This window comes from Manis pentadactyla, chromosome 7 (assembly GCF_030020395.1).
Source record: "Manis pentadactyla isolate mManPen7 chromosome 7, mManPen7.hap1, whole genome shotgun sequence".
NCBI lineage: Eukaryota > Metazoa > Chordata > Mammalia > Pholidota > Manidae > Manis > Manis pentadactyla.
In genome coordinates this window covers 74539149-74556644 of record NC_080025.1, presented here as the reverse complement: position 1 = coordinate 74556644, position 17496 = coordinate 74539149, and the positions used below count along the sequence as shown (strand labels likewise).

At 35.8% G+C, this 17496-nt stretch overlaps 1 protein-coding gene across 5 annotated transcripts in view; it reads right to left on the bottom strand.

The window, feature by feature from the left end:
* The window catches only part of CDK14 (cyclin dependent kinase 14), a 701998-nt gene that overhangs the window by 317808 nt on the left and 366694 nt on the right, over positions 1–17496 (bottom strand). For all 5 annotated transcript variants that reach the window (XM_057504492.1, XM_036911780.2, XM_036911782.2 and 2 more), the window contains one exon: positions 6761–6884. In XM_057504492.1, the coding sequence (XP_057360475.1) occupies positions 6761–6884 (124 nt within the window). The remainder of the gene's footprint in view (positions 1–6760; positions 6885–17496) is intronic.

Here is a 17496-nt window from a genome sequence, read left to right as displayed (position 1 = left end):
GCTCTGGCTAGTGTCACCACAGCCCTCACCCTCTGGCCATCACTGCAGCATGAGGGGTCTGGCATCCCTGTGCAGATTTTGTCTAAGAATACATTGGTATATTTAACTCAGAGCCTGCATCACTTCTACTGCCAACAATTTTGCTCTTATATTTTTGTATAGGGAAAAAACCACAATGTTTCTGCAGATTTGAAATCCCTTTGTCCTTAAGGCTTCCACCAACAGTGGAGAGTAAGATGATCAGTCCTATCTGAAGCGGCCTGTTCTGCATTTCAAGATGTCTTGTTACCACACATGCATGATTTGGCTAAAAAAATGAACTAACACTCTTGAATTTCCTCATTTCCATGGAGTTGGAAGGTACCATTCTTAGCAGTCAACCCCTATCTACATTGCTGTAAGCTGCTTTATGGTGACTGAACAGAGATTTCTCATAGATGGAGTAGAATATGCATATTAGTTGTAGTTCATATATCTCCTTCTTGTTCTCATTTACAGCTTAAAGAAAAAGGTGAGTTTCTTAGAGGATTTTTAGGGCAGTGAAACCATTCTGTATGATACTATTATAGCAAATATATATACCATTATAATTTGTTGAAGCCCATAAAATGTATACCACCAAGAGTGACCCTAACGCAATCTATGGACTTTGGGTGATTATAATGTGTCACTGTAGATTCATCAGTTGTAACAAATGTACCAACCTGGTGGGGATGTTGATAGAGAAGGTTGTGCATGTGTGTGGACAGGGAATATATAAGAATTCTCTGGACTTTCTGCTCAATTTTACTGTGACTCTAAAGCTGCTCTAAAAAATAAAGTCGATTCAAAAGGAGGAAGAAACCCCACATAAGTACATGTTAACATACTTGGGAAAAGTTACATTCTGGTAACACAAAACAGAAAAACAATACAATTAAATGTCATCATCACTGTCATCACCACCCCTTTTGAATGCAAGACAACTTTTGAAGGTAATGAGTAGGATATTAAACCAGATTTAAATAATGAAGCTAAGTGATGATTTCATGATCAGAGAGAAGACAATTTTAAGTATCAGCATTCCTTTTCAAAAGGGTTACAATAGTGTTTAAAATAGTGAGTCTGTGGAAATAGCTGTCTAGTTTACATGTCAATCAAAATTATTTCTAACATGTAATCATAATAACCTATTTGATAGATTTTAAGATATGTATTTTGGTTTGGAGTTTTAATGAAGTCTAGAATAACAGGGAAAAATAGGCCTTTCTTTGGCTCATATTGTAGCATCAATTATCCTAAAAATATTCTTCAGTTTTCAGATCTACACAAAAACAGCTACCTGAACTTTACATTAATCTGCTTAGGCACTAAGCAGTTCAAAGGGCCTTTTAAAAGCAGAGTGATAATAGAAGATTAATTTTAAAACAAAGATACAGGATGACTGAGTATTACAGGCCATAATAAATAGTCTAAGTCACAGCAAACCTTGGATTTATAACTATGACTTTGATGGTGAATTTTATACGCTAATGATGAAAAAATAGTTAAAGGTCTATACTTTGGGGACTAACAGGCTTTTTATTCAGAGACTTTATATTTATCAAACTGACAGACTCTACTCTGTATCTGAAAGCAGTTGTTTCCTTCTGTTTTCCACTATTCCCTACGTGAATTCTAAGCAAATTACAAATAAACCCTGCACTCACCATGGCCTCTGCAGAGCTACATTTCTGGTGCATTCCACAAATTAACCTAACATGCGATTTACAATAATTTCCATTCTCGAATCGAGTCTAGCAATCGCCTGAAGGAGGGAACCACCAACAGTAAGGGTAATATTTTAGACCTCTGGTCTGAAAGAGGCCTGTGTAATCTTACTTGATTAAAACCACAGAGCTATTAACTTGATCCCTGCATTAGGAAAGTCAGTAAAACAAGCCAAGATCTTAAACACTTGTATTACAGAGGTCTCACTGTCACTTCATGTCAGAGGCAAATTTAGCCCAGCTGTCTTTCCACATAGCTAGGCATGACCCTTAAAAATAGTGGAAGAATGACTAGGAAATGTGGATGACACCATCATCATCTTGCAGGAAGTGCAGGACCTGCAATTGTACAGACTGATTTAGTTTGTTTTAATCTCATTTATATGGAAAAATACCTTTAAGTTTTCATACTGATATACTGCAAATGAACATTGACATGTCAATGAATTTATTTATGCATTTACTTGTCATACTTCGATAACTTCTTTTAGCGTAATCTCAATGTGTATCATAATAGCATGGATCTCATCCCTTTGAATTTCCAGACACTAGAATAAAAAATTAGATTCTAGAGAGATGCGGGTATAGTACTGATTCCAGATTCAATGACTTACTTCTAAATTTCCGCAAGTATATGGTTATTAGAAAATAAGTCAATCATTTCAGAAATGTACATCTTAAAAAAAAAACCGAAAAAGATCTTAGAAAGTATCTGTTCATTTTTCAGTTAAGGATCAGAAGGGATAAGTAAGTTCCTGAAGGTCACAAGGCAGTTATGGACAGAGCTAGGGCTCCTAATTCAATGCTCAACACACTTTGCTCTCAATAACAGTACAACTGGACAATCATTTAAGGCCTGCAGAACAGGAACTTTAAATCTTTTACATCTTTTGTACATGTTTACATTCACTCAGTGATGTTTATTTGTGCAGCCTGAAGTTACAAACATAATAAGCACCAAGCAGGCATGCAGGACCTATGTATAAGACCCTCAAAGCAATTCGGAGGCTCCAACACTATCAAAAGTCATCTAATTTCATTCTCACTCTTGACTCCAGCCATGACAGTATAGCCATGATAGCATGATAGCACTGATGAAGAGAAAACTAATTAGTAAACTGCTGGTTTGCCAAAGTGAATCAAACAGAAACTGGTAAATTCAGATGGGTCTTTTGTCTTTATACTAATAATTGATTTAGTCATGCCTATTTTTTATTCATTCAAGCAATATTTCCTGGACATCTACTATGTGCTTGTTAGCATGGTTCTAGACATAGCACAGATGAGAGTGAGCAAGCCAGGACAACTCTCCATCAAGCAGTGGATTCGAAAAATAAATAGATCAACAAAGATCAAAATAATTTCAATGCACTTTAAATGATACTGAAAGAGTTAAACTGGATACTAATAAGAAAGGTGGCCTGTTTGGACAGTTGATATGTGATCTAGGACCTGTATGATGAGAGTCAGTCACGTGAGCCACAGGAGGGAGAGTACTGCAGCAAAGGGAAAGGTGCTGGATGAGGCTGTGACATGAGACAAGTGTGGGTCTGGCTGTAGCTCGAGGCCGGGAGAAGCAAGGTGTGGAGACACAGGCCCGGTAAGGGATTGAACTAGTTTTCCCCACAGATAATGGAAAGATGAACGCCTCTTCAGAAAAGAGTCTGAACACTTCTGTATAATTTTATTATTATATACAGTCAGGATAAACCTCTGCATTAGGGAAGCCATGGTGATTCTAAATCGTGTATAATTTACTTGTTCGAAATACATAGAGAAAATAAGGCTTGGGTAAGTTCTTAAATATGACTTTGCTTACAAGGAAAAAAAACTTGTTACAACATTTTGACCACCTGGAATTTCGAATGGCATTCCCTTTAACCCTGAATGAGTCTGCAAATACATTATCATCTGCTTTACCTGGTCCAGCACGTAGAATCTCCAAAGTACTAAAAATGAAGTTAATCATTACTACTGAATTGGTCCAGTGAGAAAATGTTCTTTAAATTGTGTGTTGGTTTTTTGTTTTTTAGTATTAGTACAATCTATTTTCATGGTATCGATGTCATACATGCTGTAGGTAGAAAATATATATAATAATCAATAATTTACTACAAGATTAGGAGGCTCTGGAACCAAAACATCTTTATGCATAAACATAAAGGCCCTGGGTCACCTGAGATTGAAAGATATGGATCAAATAACTGAATTCCAGTTTTGCAACCAGTTACCTGTGTGACCAAGCCTGGGCAAATTTCTAACCCTCTTTGAATGTCATGTATCGCTAAAAAATATAGGTTACTGTTCATTCCTAGGTTGGAGAGACAAAGAAGCAAGAATTTCTAAGGGTCTGGCACACAGAATAAACTCAACAAATTTAGTGTTTTTCTCTCCCCCCATATAACAGTAGCATTTGGGGAACAATACCCATACAGATTTCAGTTCTTTCTTTTAATAAATTTTCATATAAAAGAAAAAGGTAGGACAAAGGAACAGTTTTTAAATCTCTTTATACATCAAATTCTGAAAAATGAAGTGTTTCTGATTGTTCTGCTGCCTGGAACCATCCCATTTTGTCTGTCTATGCTTCTCCAGAGCTTCTGCATGTTTCCTTCATCTCAGACACAAACACGTGCCCAAGTGCAGTAAATCACAGTTAATTGCATGTCTTAAATTAAAGGACAAAAATAATGCACAATTAATTGGGGGGAAATTGTCAGTTGGTGAATGAGTCCCACTCATTACACTTCGTGCACAGAATACATGTCAAGCTTGTGTTCCAGGCAAGAAGATCCAGCCTGTGACACTGAGGGGAGGTGCACGGCACAACCTTTCTGCAGAGCAGTCTGTCCAAACAATCAAATTTTTTACAATACTTAATACTGCGATTGTGGCACAGACAGCTTTCTCTACAAGAATATTCAGCACAGAACCTTGTATAATGGGAACAATGAGAACTAACACGCTCATTGATAAGGGACTGAATAAAGAAACTAGGTTTTGGTTGTTAAAAGAAAAATCTAAGCTGTAAGAAATGACTTTTCCATAGTTAATAATACAAGAAAACACCTACCTATGTCACATAATAAACTTCTTTTACCAACTTAAAAAAAATTATAATAATAATACAAGAAAACATTCATGACATTCATATATGCAAACTGTTTACAGAACAGTAAGTTTCTTTTTTAAAGGATATATGTATATAAAGGTAGGAAAAGCAAGAAAAGAGAGGGAGGATGAGAAAGGTACTAGGGAAGTATGCAACAAAAATGTTAACATTTTTATTTCTGAGTTGTACATACTTTCTAAATTTTCTAATTTTTCTAAAAAGCTTTTTGTTGTTTAAAATTACATTTCAATTTATTTCTGAATGTGATATTATAAAATGTCAGTTTTAAAGATTCTTAAAAATTTTTTAAAGATGAAGTTACCTGACTATTATAATAAAAACATCATCATAAAATTTAAAAATTGTCCCCAGTAAGCAATTACATACAACCCATACAACCCTATTATGCCCTTGGTTATTTAGACAAAATCAACTTTATAAAATGCATTTCAACATATAACTTATAGTATATTAAAACACCAGAAGAAAATCACTATAAATCCTTATTTATTTACTGATACTTACAAACTACAAAATATATTCACAACAAATCCAATGATCTTGAATTTGAGGAACTGCAAATCTCTCCTCCACCCACCTACTTCTCATTATTTTCTACTCTGCTATAGAAAGACATAACATCCAGCCACTAGATGATACATCTAGTGTCATTCTGAAGCTAAAATCTGGCAATAAACAATGCACATACACAAACACAGTTTCACCATTTTTACCAAACTGGATGAGAACCGATGACAAAATTTTGCAATCTACCACTAGTCATGCTATTGTTTTGAGAAGAAAAGAACATACTAAACCTAAAAGAGCTGCTGCATTCCAAAGGTACTGAACCATCTACTAAACCTTGAAATAAGAAATAAACATTTCCTGTTCTCCTTAATTTATGGGAAGGTGGTGTGGGAGAAGATAATCATGTTTCAGTGAAAGCACATATCTCAACCCCAAGCATCTTTATGTCCCAAGGGTAATATTTCCATTCCACTCTTAATGGAACAAATTTCTAATCAGAATATGTATTCAAAAATAATGGAGGCAATACAATGTCAACACATCATGCTGCCATCAGCATTCCCCCGTGCTGGGAATCAACAGAGCACACTCTGATGGGACAGAAAGCCAGGGCAGCGCAGAAATGGCACACTTGATGAAGGCAGAGGAGCTAGCAAGGACGATACAGCAGTTTTGATCCTCTTTGGGTACTCAAGACAGTGTTTGGAGAAAAGTTTCTAAACTGGAAGAGACCAACCTTGAAAGTTTTAAGGAAGGGATGACTTATAATGGGTCTAGGCCAGTACCTCAATTTTCAAATCAGGATCAGTGTCTACTTTTGTAAAATTATTGGGAATTCTTGAAACAAAAGTCACTTCTGGAAAGGTAAGCACTACACCTAGATTTTGCAATTATTAAAACCTTAAGGCAACATACACTATTGAATATATTTTGTGATGTCTTGGAAAAGGACAGAGGCTTAAATTAATCTTTCTTCAAGCTTGACAATGAAGCTGGGTGAAGGATAATGGGAGTTCATTATACCATCCTTCTACTTTTGAATGTGTTTGACATTTCCATAATAAAAATTGAAAAAAAATTAAGATGCTTTCAATATATTTTATCCTCAAAATTTTACTGACTTTTCCTTCAGAAATATGAGATCTGATTTACATTTATGATGATTTGATTCTAACATGCAGTCTGAATTCTTTTAAAAATCCACCAAGAATGATGTTGATCATAAAAAAAAAAATTCCTTCGCTCCTGAAAAAATCTTACCATGATCTATAATGATAGAAGACGTGCACCTCAACAAATACACTGCCACCATCTGCCTAGCATTTCTCACAGTATGACAAAATAGACCGGTAATGAACTGCTTTCCTACCGAAATCTGCCAGCTTTAACTCCCCCGTGTCACTGATCAGAAGGTTCTGTGGTTTCAGGTCTCTGTGCAAAATATAACGCTGGTGGATGTAAGACAGCCCTCGCAGCAACTGAAATAAAAACAACTGAAAAAACAGGGAGACAAAAGTTACAATATGAACACAGATAAATGCCAGTTTCTACATATAGTCTGCCAAGCACCTGTATTTAGTGAAAATGGATACCCATCACTAAGTTGCCTACCAAATTATTTAAACAAAATGTGCATAAAGGCATGAAAATCCCTAATTCATTAATAAGTAAATCTGCAAATTTCTAACAACCTCATATGTCAACCCAGAGTGATACTTCCTCAGCCAGAGGGAATCTATTAATCCAATCTGTGACCTATAAATTAAGCAAAATGTAAAAATCAATTCTTGAAAATATTTGATTTCCTGAGAGCTAAACTGAGACAGAGAAATAAAATCTATCCATGACATTATAAAAAGAAGCAGAATTTTTTACAAGTTTATGGAAATGTGCATATACTCAATTCCATAGAAACAACACAAACATGGTACCCAAGGATTCACCCATTAACACGCTTTAAGGAATGGAAAGATAAGATGATCTCAAATAATTAAAACAAAAACAGTCATATGGTCCCATTAGTACTATGTTGTAATTATATTGCTTTTGCACATATGGCCACAGAGATTAGGCTGTTGCCTGAAGACAGACATGTACCTTCACTAATTATAGAGCCGACCCATCCTAAAGGGAAAGCAAACAGGAAACAGGAAATCAATAATTTGACAGCAATGCTTTTGTAAGAAATGAATTTAAGACGTGACTGATGGCCTTCTCTGTTTAGTTTCATATTGGATCATATCAAATGTTCCTATTTTGATAACAAAAAATGTGATTGACTGGGTTTTTCAATATTCTGTTTATGAAAAATGGAATATTTTTAAATAATTTACTTGCCAAAATATTCTTAATTGACACAGCTTTTAAAAAATAATTTTAAAATTAATCTAAAACAAAAATAAAAACAAACGTTTTAAGTGCCATCAGTATTCTAGTCTATGTAATCGGCTAATAAGAAAATGCAATTTCAGGGTCATTTTAAATGAACTAGTTGTCAAATACTGATGGTACAGCAATTCCAGAATAGTTAAATGGAAAACACTGGCAGCTCCTTGAGGGCCCTGGAAGCTAGCATTTCTGGAATATTTTCCTACTGACTGGGTGGGGGCTATAAAAGCTGAGTAAATTTTTCACAAGTTAGATACCTTGAAATAACACTAAGATGAATCCATTTTAAACATCTTTGTATGCGATAATAATGTTGTGGAGCAGTAAAGGTCTACGATCATTTCTTCCAGAATCTAAAAATCAGAAAGTAACAATCTGTTGTGTTAGCCTAGATTAAGTTACTGAACCCCAGGGAGCAAATCTCTCTTGACTCGGTTCAATTCTTCCTGTGTAGCAGATGGAAAGACTTAACACCATCACCCCCATCTTTCAGTTTCATTCTTCACTTCTAATACCCACTGTGGCCTGAAGCCTAAAGCTTTCAGTTTCTAAGATCATCTATATCCCTTTAGTTTAGACGGGAGAAAGAGTGAGCAAATAAAACCACTTTGGGTTTTCAAAAGCTTTTAAACACACACACACACACACACACAGGCAGACCACATAACAAATAAACTTAATATTAAAAGTAAGCTGACTGTGAAAACAAAGTTTGGTGTTCTGCAAGGTGCTAACTGATCTTTGGGGCTAGGAGACCCCAAACTTATTGAAATGTTATTGCCAATTTAAACATGGCAATGTGTTTTCATTTAACAGACACCAAGTGCCAGTTGCCATTCTATGCATCATAAAATATGACCTCATTTGATCTCTGTAACAATTTTAATGAAGAAGATACTACTATTATCTCCATTGTAGTGATGAGGAAACAGCAGTTTCTCACAGTCACCCAGCATTAAGTGGCAGAGCCAGGACTCAAACCCAGGCAGTTTGGCTCTAAAGTCCAAATCTGGAATCCTGGCCAGAGAATAACACAAGCAGGCAAACTGTTGATATAGAAGCTGCTGCCTCCAACTAACAGGACAAAGTATGGGCATCTTGTGAGTGAGCCCTGATTCCAGCTGGGTGCCCAGCCTCATCACTCTCCATTCCCTAACTCCAAGCCATCTTGTTCACCCCTGTAGTCAGAGCATACAGCTCTTCAGTCCTTACCTTTGCTGTTGTCTCCTCTATGACAGAAAAGCCCTCTGTCCCCTTTGCTTGCTGACCTCCATGCATTGCTTAGGTCTCTCCTCAAGGATCACTCCTCCCTGGAGCCTTGCCTGACCATTCCCTCCCAGCCTCCACTCCCTCATCAGGGCGGGTCTCCATGAGGCGCTCCTCCTCTGTTCCCAGGGAGCCCCTGAATGTCTATTGCACAGCCTACACTGGGGTACAGCATTATCCTACCTCTTGTACACTGCGTGCCTCAACCATCTTCCTAGCCTGAGTTCACAGCCCACACTCCTTTACCAGTAATGTGATTACCGAATTTAGAGACATCTGCATGAGGCAGATACAAATATAACAGACAGGAAACAATGGAATGGGATTCTAGATGCTAAGGGTAGATATGGTACATCAAGCAGTCCCAAAAGGCTTTTCTTTTGGATAAGTGAAAAATCTACAATCCTCATGCTAATACAGAAGCTATTCAAATAGGATAGCATATTAATGAAGATTAAGAAAAATCAGCATCAGGCAAGGATGAACTAGACATTCCAATTATAACGGTATTCATGACAAATGAAGCCCAAACATGACAAATACAGCCCCAACCTTAAGTTACAGCCCGAAACAAACCGTTATGTCTTTGAGAAATACACAAAGTCAAGTCAGAACAAATCCCCATAGAATAAATTCATTTAAGTTTTATTAAGTGCCAGCCGTGCGCTTGGTGCTGCCATGCAAGAGGGACACAAAGATAAGTAAGACATGAGATACAGTCTTTGGACTCAAGGAACTCACAGCCCATTGGGCATGAGAAACAGAAGCAGATAGCCCCCACTTAGGTCTGCACAGCAATGGCAACACAAACTGAGTGTTCAGAAGGCACAAGGAGGGAGTGACCAACCAGAACCTTAACAGAAGTGTGGGGCTGATCCTGCCATTATTCAAAGGGAGCCTGTGGAAAGGGTGAATCATAGAAGGTCATCCCCATGAAAGCAGAATTCATTACACATACAATTTTAGTAGGACACCGAGTCGAGCATTCACTCAATGCACAAGTTGAATGATATATCTGTGATATGACTAACAACTTGCTATTGTGAGGGAAAATACTGAAGAGACCAAGCAAGCAGATCACTAGATAAATTAAGAGGACAAACTTAAATAAGAGAAAACAATATATATGAAATTATAAATGTAGCAATTCACCATCACAAAAGTAATGGTGGCAAGGGACAAACATCACTGAAAACATTAGAAAACTTGGTATATTTGAAATAACATTCTAATGTGCTTAACAGAAAGACACACTGCTGGCTGTGAGTGAGAAGCTATAAGGAAGCAGTGGCCATGCTGAGTTACACAGAATGTCCTGTGGAATATTCTCTGGGAATGTCTTGTGAGTTGAGGATCTCTTTCATCAGAGAAACAGGCAGGTATACCTAACTTCGTTGGATTGTCGTGTAGATCGCCACATAACAAGTTAGGCTGGATCTTCGAGGAAACCAGAGGACACCATGAGAACAAGAAAGACCACTAAAGAGGGGCTGCACACACAGAAAGGGTAAAGATCAGTGCTGGCCATTTGCTAATAAAGCCTGGTAAACATTAATGGAATCTCAGGTACTGAAAAGATAAAAAAGGGGGACTAACATGAGCTGAATGAGGCTCACTCTAACTAAAAGGCTGTTCCTAGCACTTTTACATATGTCATTCAATCCTTCCCATCTATAACCCTGTACATCTCCTTTTCTTTTAAACAAATGAGAAAAATTAAGCCCTAAATGCACAACTTACTCAAAGTCATCCACCTATCACACTGCTGTTGTGAACTTACCACAGTACACCTCACAGCCCTGAATGAGGCTGATGCTTAATAAATGCGTGGATGTATATAGTAACACATCCAATGTGATCAAACTGCTTTTATTAAGTGCACCCAAGTTTGTAAAAGTCTCCATGAGCATATGATTCTTGAATTTGTTTTTGCTATTTAAGATCCTTTCAGAAATACATACCATGAGAAAACAGTTTTAGGTACTGAAATTGATAAATTCATATATTTGAAACTCTCTTCTTATGTATCTATTGTAGTAGCCATAAGGTCTTCCTAAGATTATGGAATTCCAAGATTTGTCACCTCAGGATATTCTTCAACTTTATAAAAGGAGATTCCTTCAAATTCTTCAGTATGATCACTGAAGATTTATATTCTGGTTTGACTATGTTGACTTCCTGCGATGAAAACCCAATGGGAAAAATGCCTAAAATAGCAATGGAATGATGATCAGGGCACTTCTGCCAGCAGCAGATCTATCTACAGCCCAGGTGTCTTGCCATTCCCAGCAGGACAGGAAACAGCTCATATTCTCAGTGCCATGGCACGTATTTCTCAAGAATAGCCTTTAGTACTTCTTCTGTTCCCTTCTGAAACTCTTTAGTTAGTTTATCTTAAGTAGGTAAAGAATATCATGATAAGCCCTTTTACCAAAACTTTTAGTCTGTAAAAAGTATATATTACTGGACTCAATATATTCCATTTATTAATCAGAAGAATTACTGTCACCTGCAGTGAGCAACAAGTTTTATATTCTCATCCCCTTCAAAGTCTTAAGATATATGCTCAGGTGCTCTTTGTCTCAATGTTTAGAGTTAACAGGTTCCACAAAATGCATGAATTATTTAAAGCATGCGTTAAATAATACATGCATTATTTAATATATGTGATTGTACTCCATATGATACTAAGACTAAGAAGAAACCTTGCAGATTTTCAAAGAATGGGTCAACTTTCTTTAGGGGATGTCCAGGGACTCTTAGGGCATAGAGGACAGTTATTAGAGTTATTAGCAATGGACCAACCAATTATTACAAAGACATTTAGTTAAGCTACTTTTTTGCCACCTGGGGACTAAACTTAACATCTCTGCATCATAGTTTTTCATCTTGAAAGTGACTGATAAAGTCTTAGATACCTTTAACAATCATTCATGTTGTAATACTGTATCATTCCATAATATTACAAATAACAGAAATGGAAGGGACTTTACAAATCAAACAAATGTACTAACTGTTGTTATATTAAGTGCTTGCTCCAGTAGACAGACATCATGCTCAATGTTTTGTATTCATTTAGATAACTTAATCCTCCTAACATCTCTGCAAGACAGAAATTTTTATCCCTATTTCAAGATAAAGAAATAAAGCCTCAGGAGAATTAAATTAGCCAAAGGGACACATAGTGAGTAAAAGGTAGTACTGATATATTTGCATCATATATTCCCACAATTAAGAGTACTGCATGGATACTAATTTTTTTTATGTGTACTATTTGATTAAAGTAGCTACACATTGGGTGAACCCAAGGCTAGAAAATATCAAACTGGCAAATAACCATAGTTGTACATGGGTAATAAATACTTCAAATAATATGCTCCACGGTTAGCATGGTATTGTTTAAAAACCCATAAGCTTCACAAACATTGCTTATCCAGATATAAAACTTTCTAGAAATGAAAAATAGAAACTCTGAAGCCCCAAAATATCTAATGAATCTCAAAATATTTTATAATGTGCATCAGATATTAGTTTTATGGCAAAATTAGGTTCTGCTTCACTTTTTAAAAGCCACAGAATGATTCATCATGATTTATTCATTTAGGTGAGTTTCAAATTTGCAAATACCTAATGCAAATATTAAATCCTAATTTGTAATCTAATGTACATAATTCATGCCCAAATAGTTTCAAAGCATTACTGCAATTCAAAATATTGAATTTCTTAAAAAGAATAGTTAGAAGGTTATATACAGAGATACAAGGGAGATAGAAATAAAACCCTAAAGATTCAAATTATGCTATAATTTACATGTCACTTTGGACATACTTGACAGTATTTAACATGCTTCTGGGATGGTGTAAGACACAAGTCATGCCAGGGCACAAGGTTGTAGTGTGCACTTTCTGCAACATATTAAAGACAGGCCCAGTTCTTGGAAAATCTGCATAACAGGGGGGTTTGTCTTGCCACTTTTTGCCCTTTTTGGGTTCTTCCATTTAACTTTCTGTTCCTCTGTTCCACTCCCTCAAGATCCTCAGCTACATAACATTTCATTATTTCCAGATAATGTAACAACTTAACTTACTTTCTCTAAGTTACTTGAACATTAACATCGTCTTCCTAAAAATGATAACTTTCTAGAGAGGAATAACTCAACAAATAAGAAATTTGGGTACTTGGGCATGCTCTTGGGGAAAAGATCTTACACATTTTCTGTGGTCCTTGAGTGTACCAGATAGGTTGGCCTCCCATTCTGCCTTCTCTTCTGGCTTCAATGCAATGGTAGGTATCAAGGCAGACACTGTCCCAGGCACAGAGACACCACAGTGAGCAGGCAGACTGAAGCCAAGAGAACCAGAGCTGGTACACTTACAAGGAGTCACATGGGGATTGTAAAATGGATTTGTTTTGCCAAGTTCCTTAAAAGAAGCTCTACTATAGTAATTAGGTTTCCAGCTTATGAAAATTGGGAGTGCTCAGGATGAGAATCTTCCTTTTAATAAACTTCTCAGCAGCCCAAAAGTAGTATTAGAACTATTCCCTAGTTGAGTGGAAAGACGATCAAACTTAAGCTATTAGCTTTAATAGTTACCCAACATAATTTTTCAAGAGAAAAACAAAGAGTTGTTTCAAAGAATTCAAATAATAGAATCTTCTTAAGACCTGCCATTGTCAAGGTCCTCAGCTATGTAACATTTCATCATTTCTAGGTAATGTAACAACAACTTAATTTACATTTTCTAGCTATGTAATTCAGAATTATACAACTGCCTGTCTGATATGCACTTGTTAGAACTAAAAAGGAATAGTACGAAACACAAATTTTATTCAGCTTCATTTGTGAATGTGTATTACACTCAACCAAATTAAGGGCTATTCTTTTCACACACAATGAAAAGTAATGAATAGAATTTAAAATGGTTTCCCTGCCTAAAGTAACATCTTAGACACTCAAATCATCATGAATTGTTTTAATATCAATTGATAAGACTAATGTAACTTTTTAAAGAAGACAGAAAAAAATGACAAAGAGGATGAATCTTGGGTCTGAGTCTTGGAGAAAGCTTACCAGAGAAACAAATTTCAAATGGAATGCCGAAACACTTTGAGTTTGGATATGTAAGATCAACAATTATCTCTCTATATTCCTTCAGAGAGGTCTCAAGTAATATTAATGATAAATATCTATCAGATATACTGACTAGTCACATGAAGGCTGTATCTGTCTGAGACCATCAGAAAAAGCCCTGGTAGTGTGTGCACCCTCTCTCAATTTCAGGCTGACTGCCCTCCAGGGACCTCATGTTTGCCTTGGAAAAACATGCAAACACAGGGGTGTCCAGTGCAGAATGGATCTTCAAGGGGAGAGAGGTGAGGTGAATGGCTTGAAGCTAAAAACCCAGGAGGGTTATATTCCCACTGGGTACTCCCCAGATGGGAGTCTTACAATTAAATGTTCCATCTTACAACTAAAATATCATGTGGTATACTTCAAGTGATTGTATATCATCAATCTTCAGGGTGGTTTCTTTTCAATCTGGGTTTCAAAGCCCCTTTAGGAAAGAGTCTGCTGTTTAATTAGCTGCCTTGATTCTTTTGTCTGATCCAAACTGTTACAAGCAGATCAACAGATGATGCCAATGATACAAAAGACATGTCTTCTGAACAACTGAACACAGGTCCCACTTCTGAACCAGTTCACTACACTTAGACCCCCTCTGATTGTCCAACACAATATGCATTGACACAGCAAATTTCACTTTCTTTTACTGTTTGTCAATCCTTCTCTTTCCAGATATGGAAGATTATTTTGTTATAACAAAAATGGGAAGAAAAGGTTCAAAAGAAACCTGGATGGGTGCTGAGACTAGATGTCAATTTTAAAATATACTCTTTTGTGGCTTTTTGAAATAACTGTATTTCCCAATATACAGAATCAGCAAAAGGCTCTATAATATTCACAGAGATGTATAATAGGATATCATTACCAGCTAAATGAGAGCTCTAGTGCAGAATATGGAGAAAATCAGATGTTACCTGATTTTTCCGTCTGAACATTAAAAAAGTCTCATTTAGGAATCAATTCCCAGTGCCACCTGTATAAGACAATCTTAATTCAGCATAACATAATTCTGTCTGTTATAGACCTGCTTATTCTCTGAACTATGAACGAAAAATAGCCATTTTTCAATCATAATAATCTTCCTATCTTTCTAATTAATGTAGATACTGCAATAAAGAATAAAACTCAACTTTATGCCAACAGGATTTCAGATACTTCAGAGAATAAAGCAGAGAATTCAGAATTACTTTGGTTATTTTGGTTCTGTTTAAAAAAAGGCAAATGTGTTCTTGTAAGAAATATTTTAGAAAAGTCATTAAGATAACTTGGAAATGGAGGTACAGACATAAAAACACAGGAAGCCCAATGTCATCATGGTGATAAGATTAAAGTATCTACATTTCTAGATATTAGCTGGAGACAGCATCAATTAATCTTTCTTTTTCTCATGAGCCCTAATTTTCCATCTCTCACACTTATCAAGTTTTAAAGAACACATAAAAACTGAATGAAAGATGAAATTTAGATTGGTCTGGTCATTTATAACAACTCAATGATCAATCTAAATCACTGAGAATTATAAAATGAAGAACTAATACAAGGTCTGCATTCAACTCAACTATGAGAGCCAAATCCCCCAAAATTTATAGCAGATGGTTTATAAAGGGGGAAAAAGTGAACTACCTTCCTTTCAAAATTCTAACAGGGTTCCTACATACCAATTATCATGTTCTGATACTTGGTTGCTGTACCTTTAATCATCACACATATTTATAATAAGGCCAATGTCCTCAGGCTTTTGATTTGGGTTTTAAATTGCCCTCAAGTAATTAATGCTAAAATTATCCATTTGTCTAAAATTGACATTATGCTAAGAAACAAACCATTAGTTAATAGTGAATATTTATTTCAGAATGCCATATTGAGAATAGATATATTTGGTAGGCAATTAAAAAGTAGAAAGTGACTCTAGAAATTTAGTTAACATTGACAATTTTTCTTACGAGTTTATTCTAGTGCTTACAAGGAATATACATCAAGGAAGAATAAACATTAACAAATGTTTTGCTGGAAATTAGTACAAATTGCCATAGAACACTGCATGCCTTATTATGAAATCACAAGTTATGTATGGATACAGTTGTTCTTTCTTCCCCTTCCTTCCTCAATGATACATTAGCTTTATAATGCTTCAGATTCAGCCAGTTCAGCAAGGGTCCCACTAAAGAACAATTTCCTCAATTCTGAGCTGCATCCCCCATTTTTATAATAAGGATAAATAAATAAAATATTAACAAAGATATGTACATTTTTAGAATCCAAGATGTTTAAAATGTTTCTATATATTGTCATGCTGCATACTGATGAAATTAAAAGTCTAGATTGCCAAATTTAGGAGTAAAAGGATCCAATCACCATGCTTTTGTTCTATTCACCATATAAATATCCCGTGTTTATTACATTCCAGTCATTAATGATCTATGAACTATTTAGCCAAATACAGAGCTTCGTAGTTATTAAAAGAACATGCTCTTTTAAAAATAATGGCTTATCTCACCTGGTTTTCACATCTCCTTAAATTTACAGAGAATAATTACAAGATCTTATTTTTAGCTCAATTTTTAAAATTAACATCTAGCACAGCATTATGAACAGCTGTTAACTTAGTAAATATTATTCTTCTTTGCATTCAAAGATTTGAGACAATAAATATCAGCACATGAAAAAAAAAGTTAATACATCAAACAAAAATACCCATGGGATATCTGTCCCCCTGTCTATTCAGACTTATTTGACAATAATCTCACCTGCAGTGCAGATCCTAAGTGTAACCCTGGAGGAGTATATTGTCTCTAAGCAGACAAACAGTGAAGAAAAGCCAGTGCCTAATTAGGTGAGCAGCCTGCCACCAACACCGTAATAAGAGCCGTCTGCTTCCACATACTGCAATTTAGATGCCAAAACACAGGCATTAACAAGCTACATTCTATTTTTTAACTTGTCATACCCTCAGAGAAGGTATAACTCCTTTTCCAAAAGAATGATGATAAACCTGTGTGACTGTGTGTATATAAATTCACAAATAATAAGTTAATTTCAGTAATTTAATGCATTAATCATTCAGTGTAGGGAAAAAACATTGGACAAAGAGTCAAAAAGCCTTGTGACAAGTTCTTGATCTCCATGATCCTGATCTTTATTTTATATAAAATGTGGTAGTTGCAGTGTACTGTTGTAGGATGCTAATCCTGGAATGGGCTTGGCTACAACAGAATCACTCAAAGAGGTGTTTTTCTTTTTTAATGATATAAACATTTAATGTTTAAATTATTATGATCAGACTTAGGGGAGGGGTCGGAAGATGGCGGCGTGAGTAGAGCAGCGGA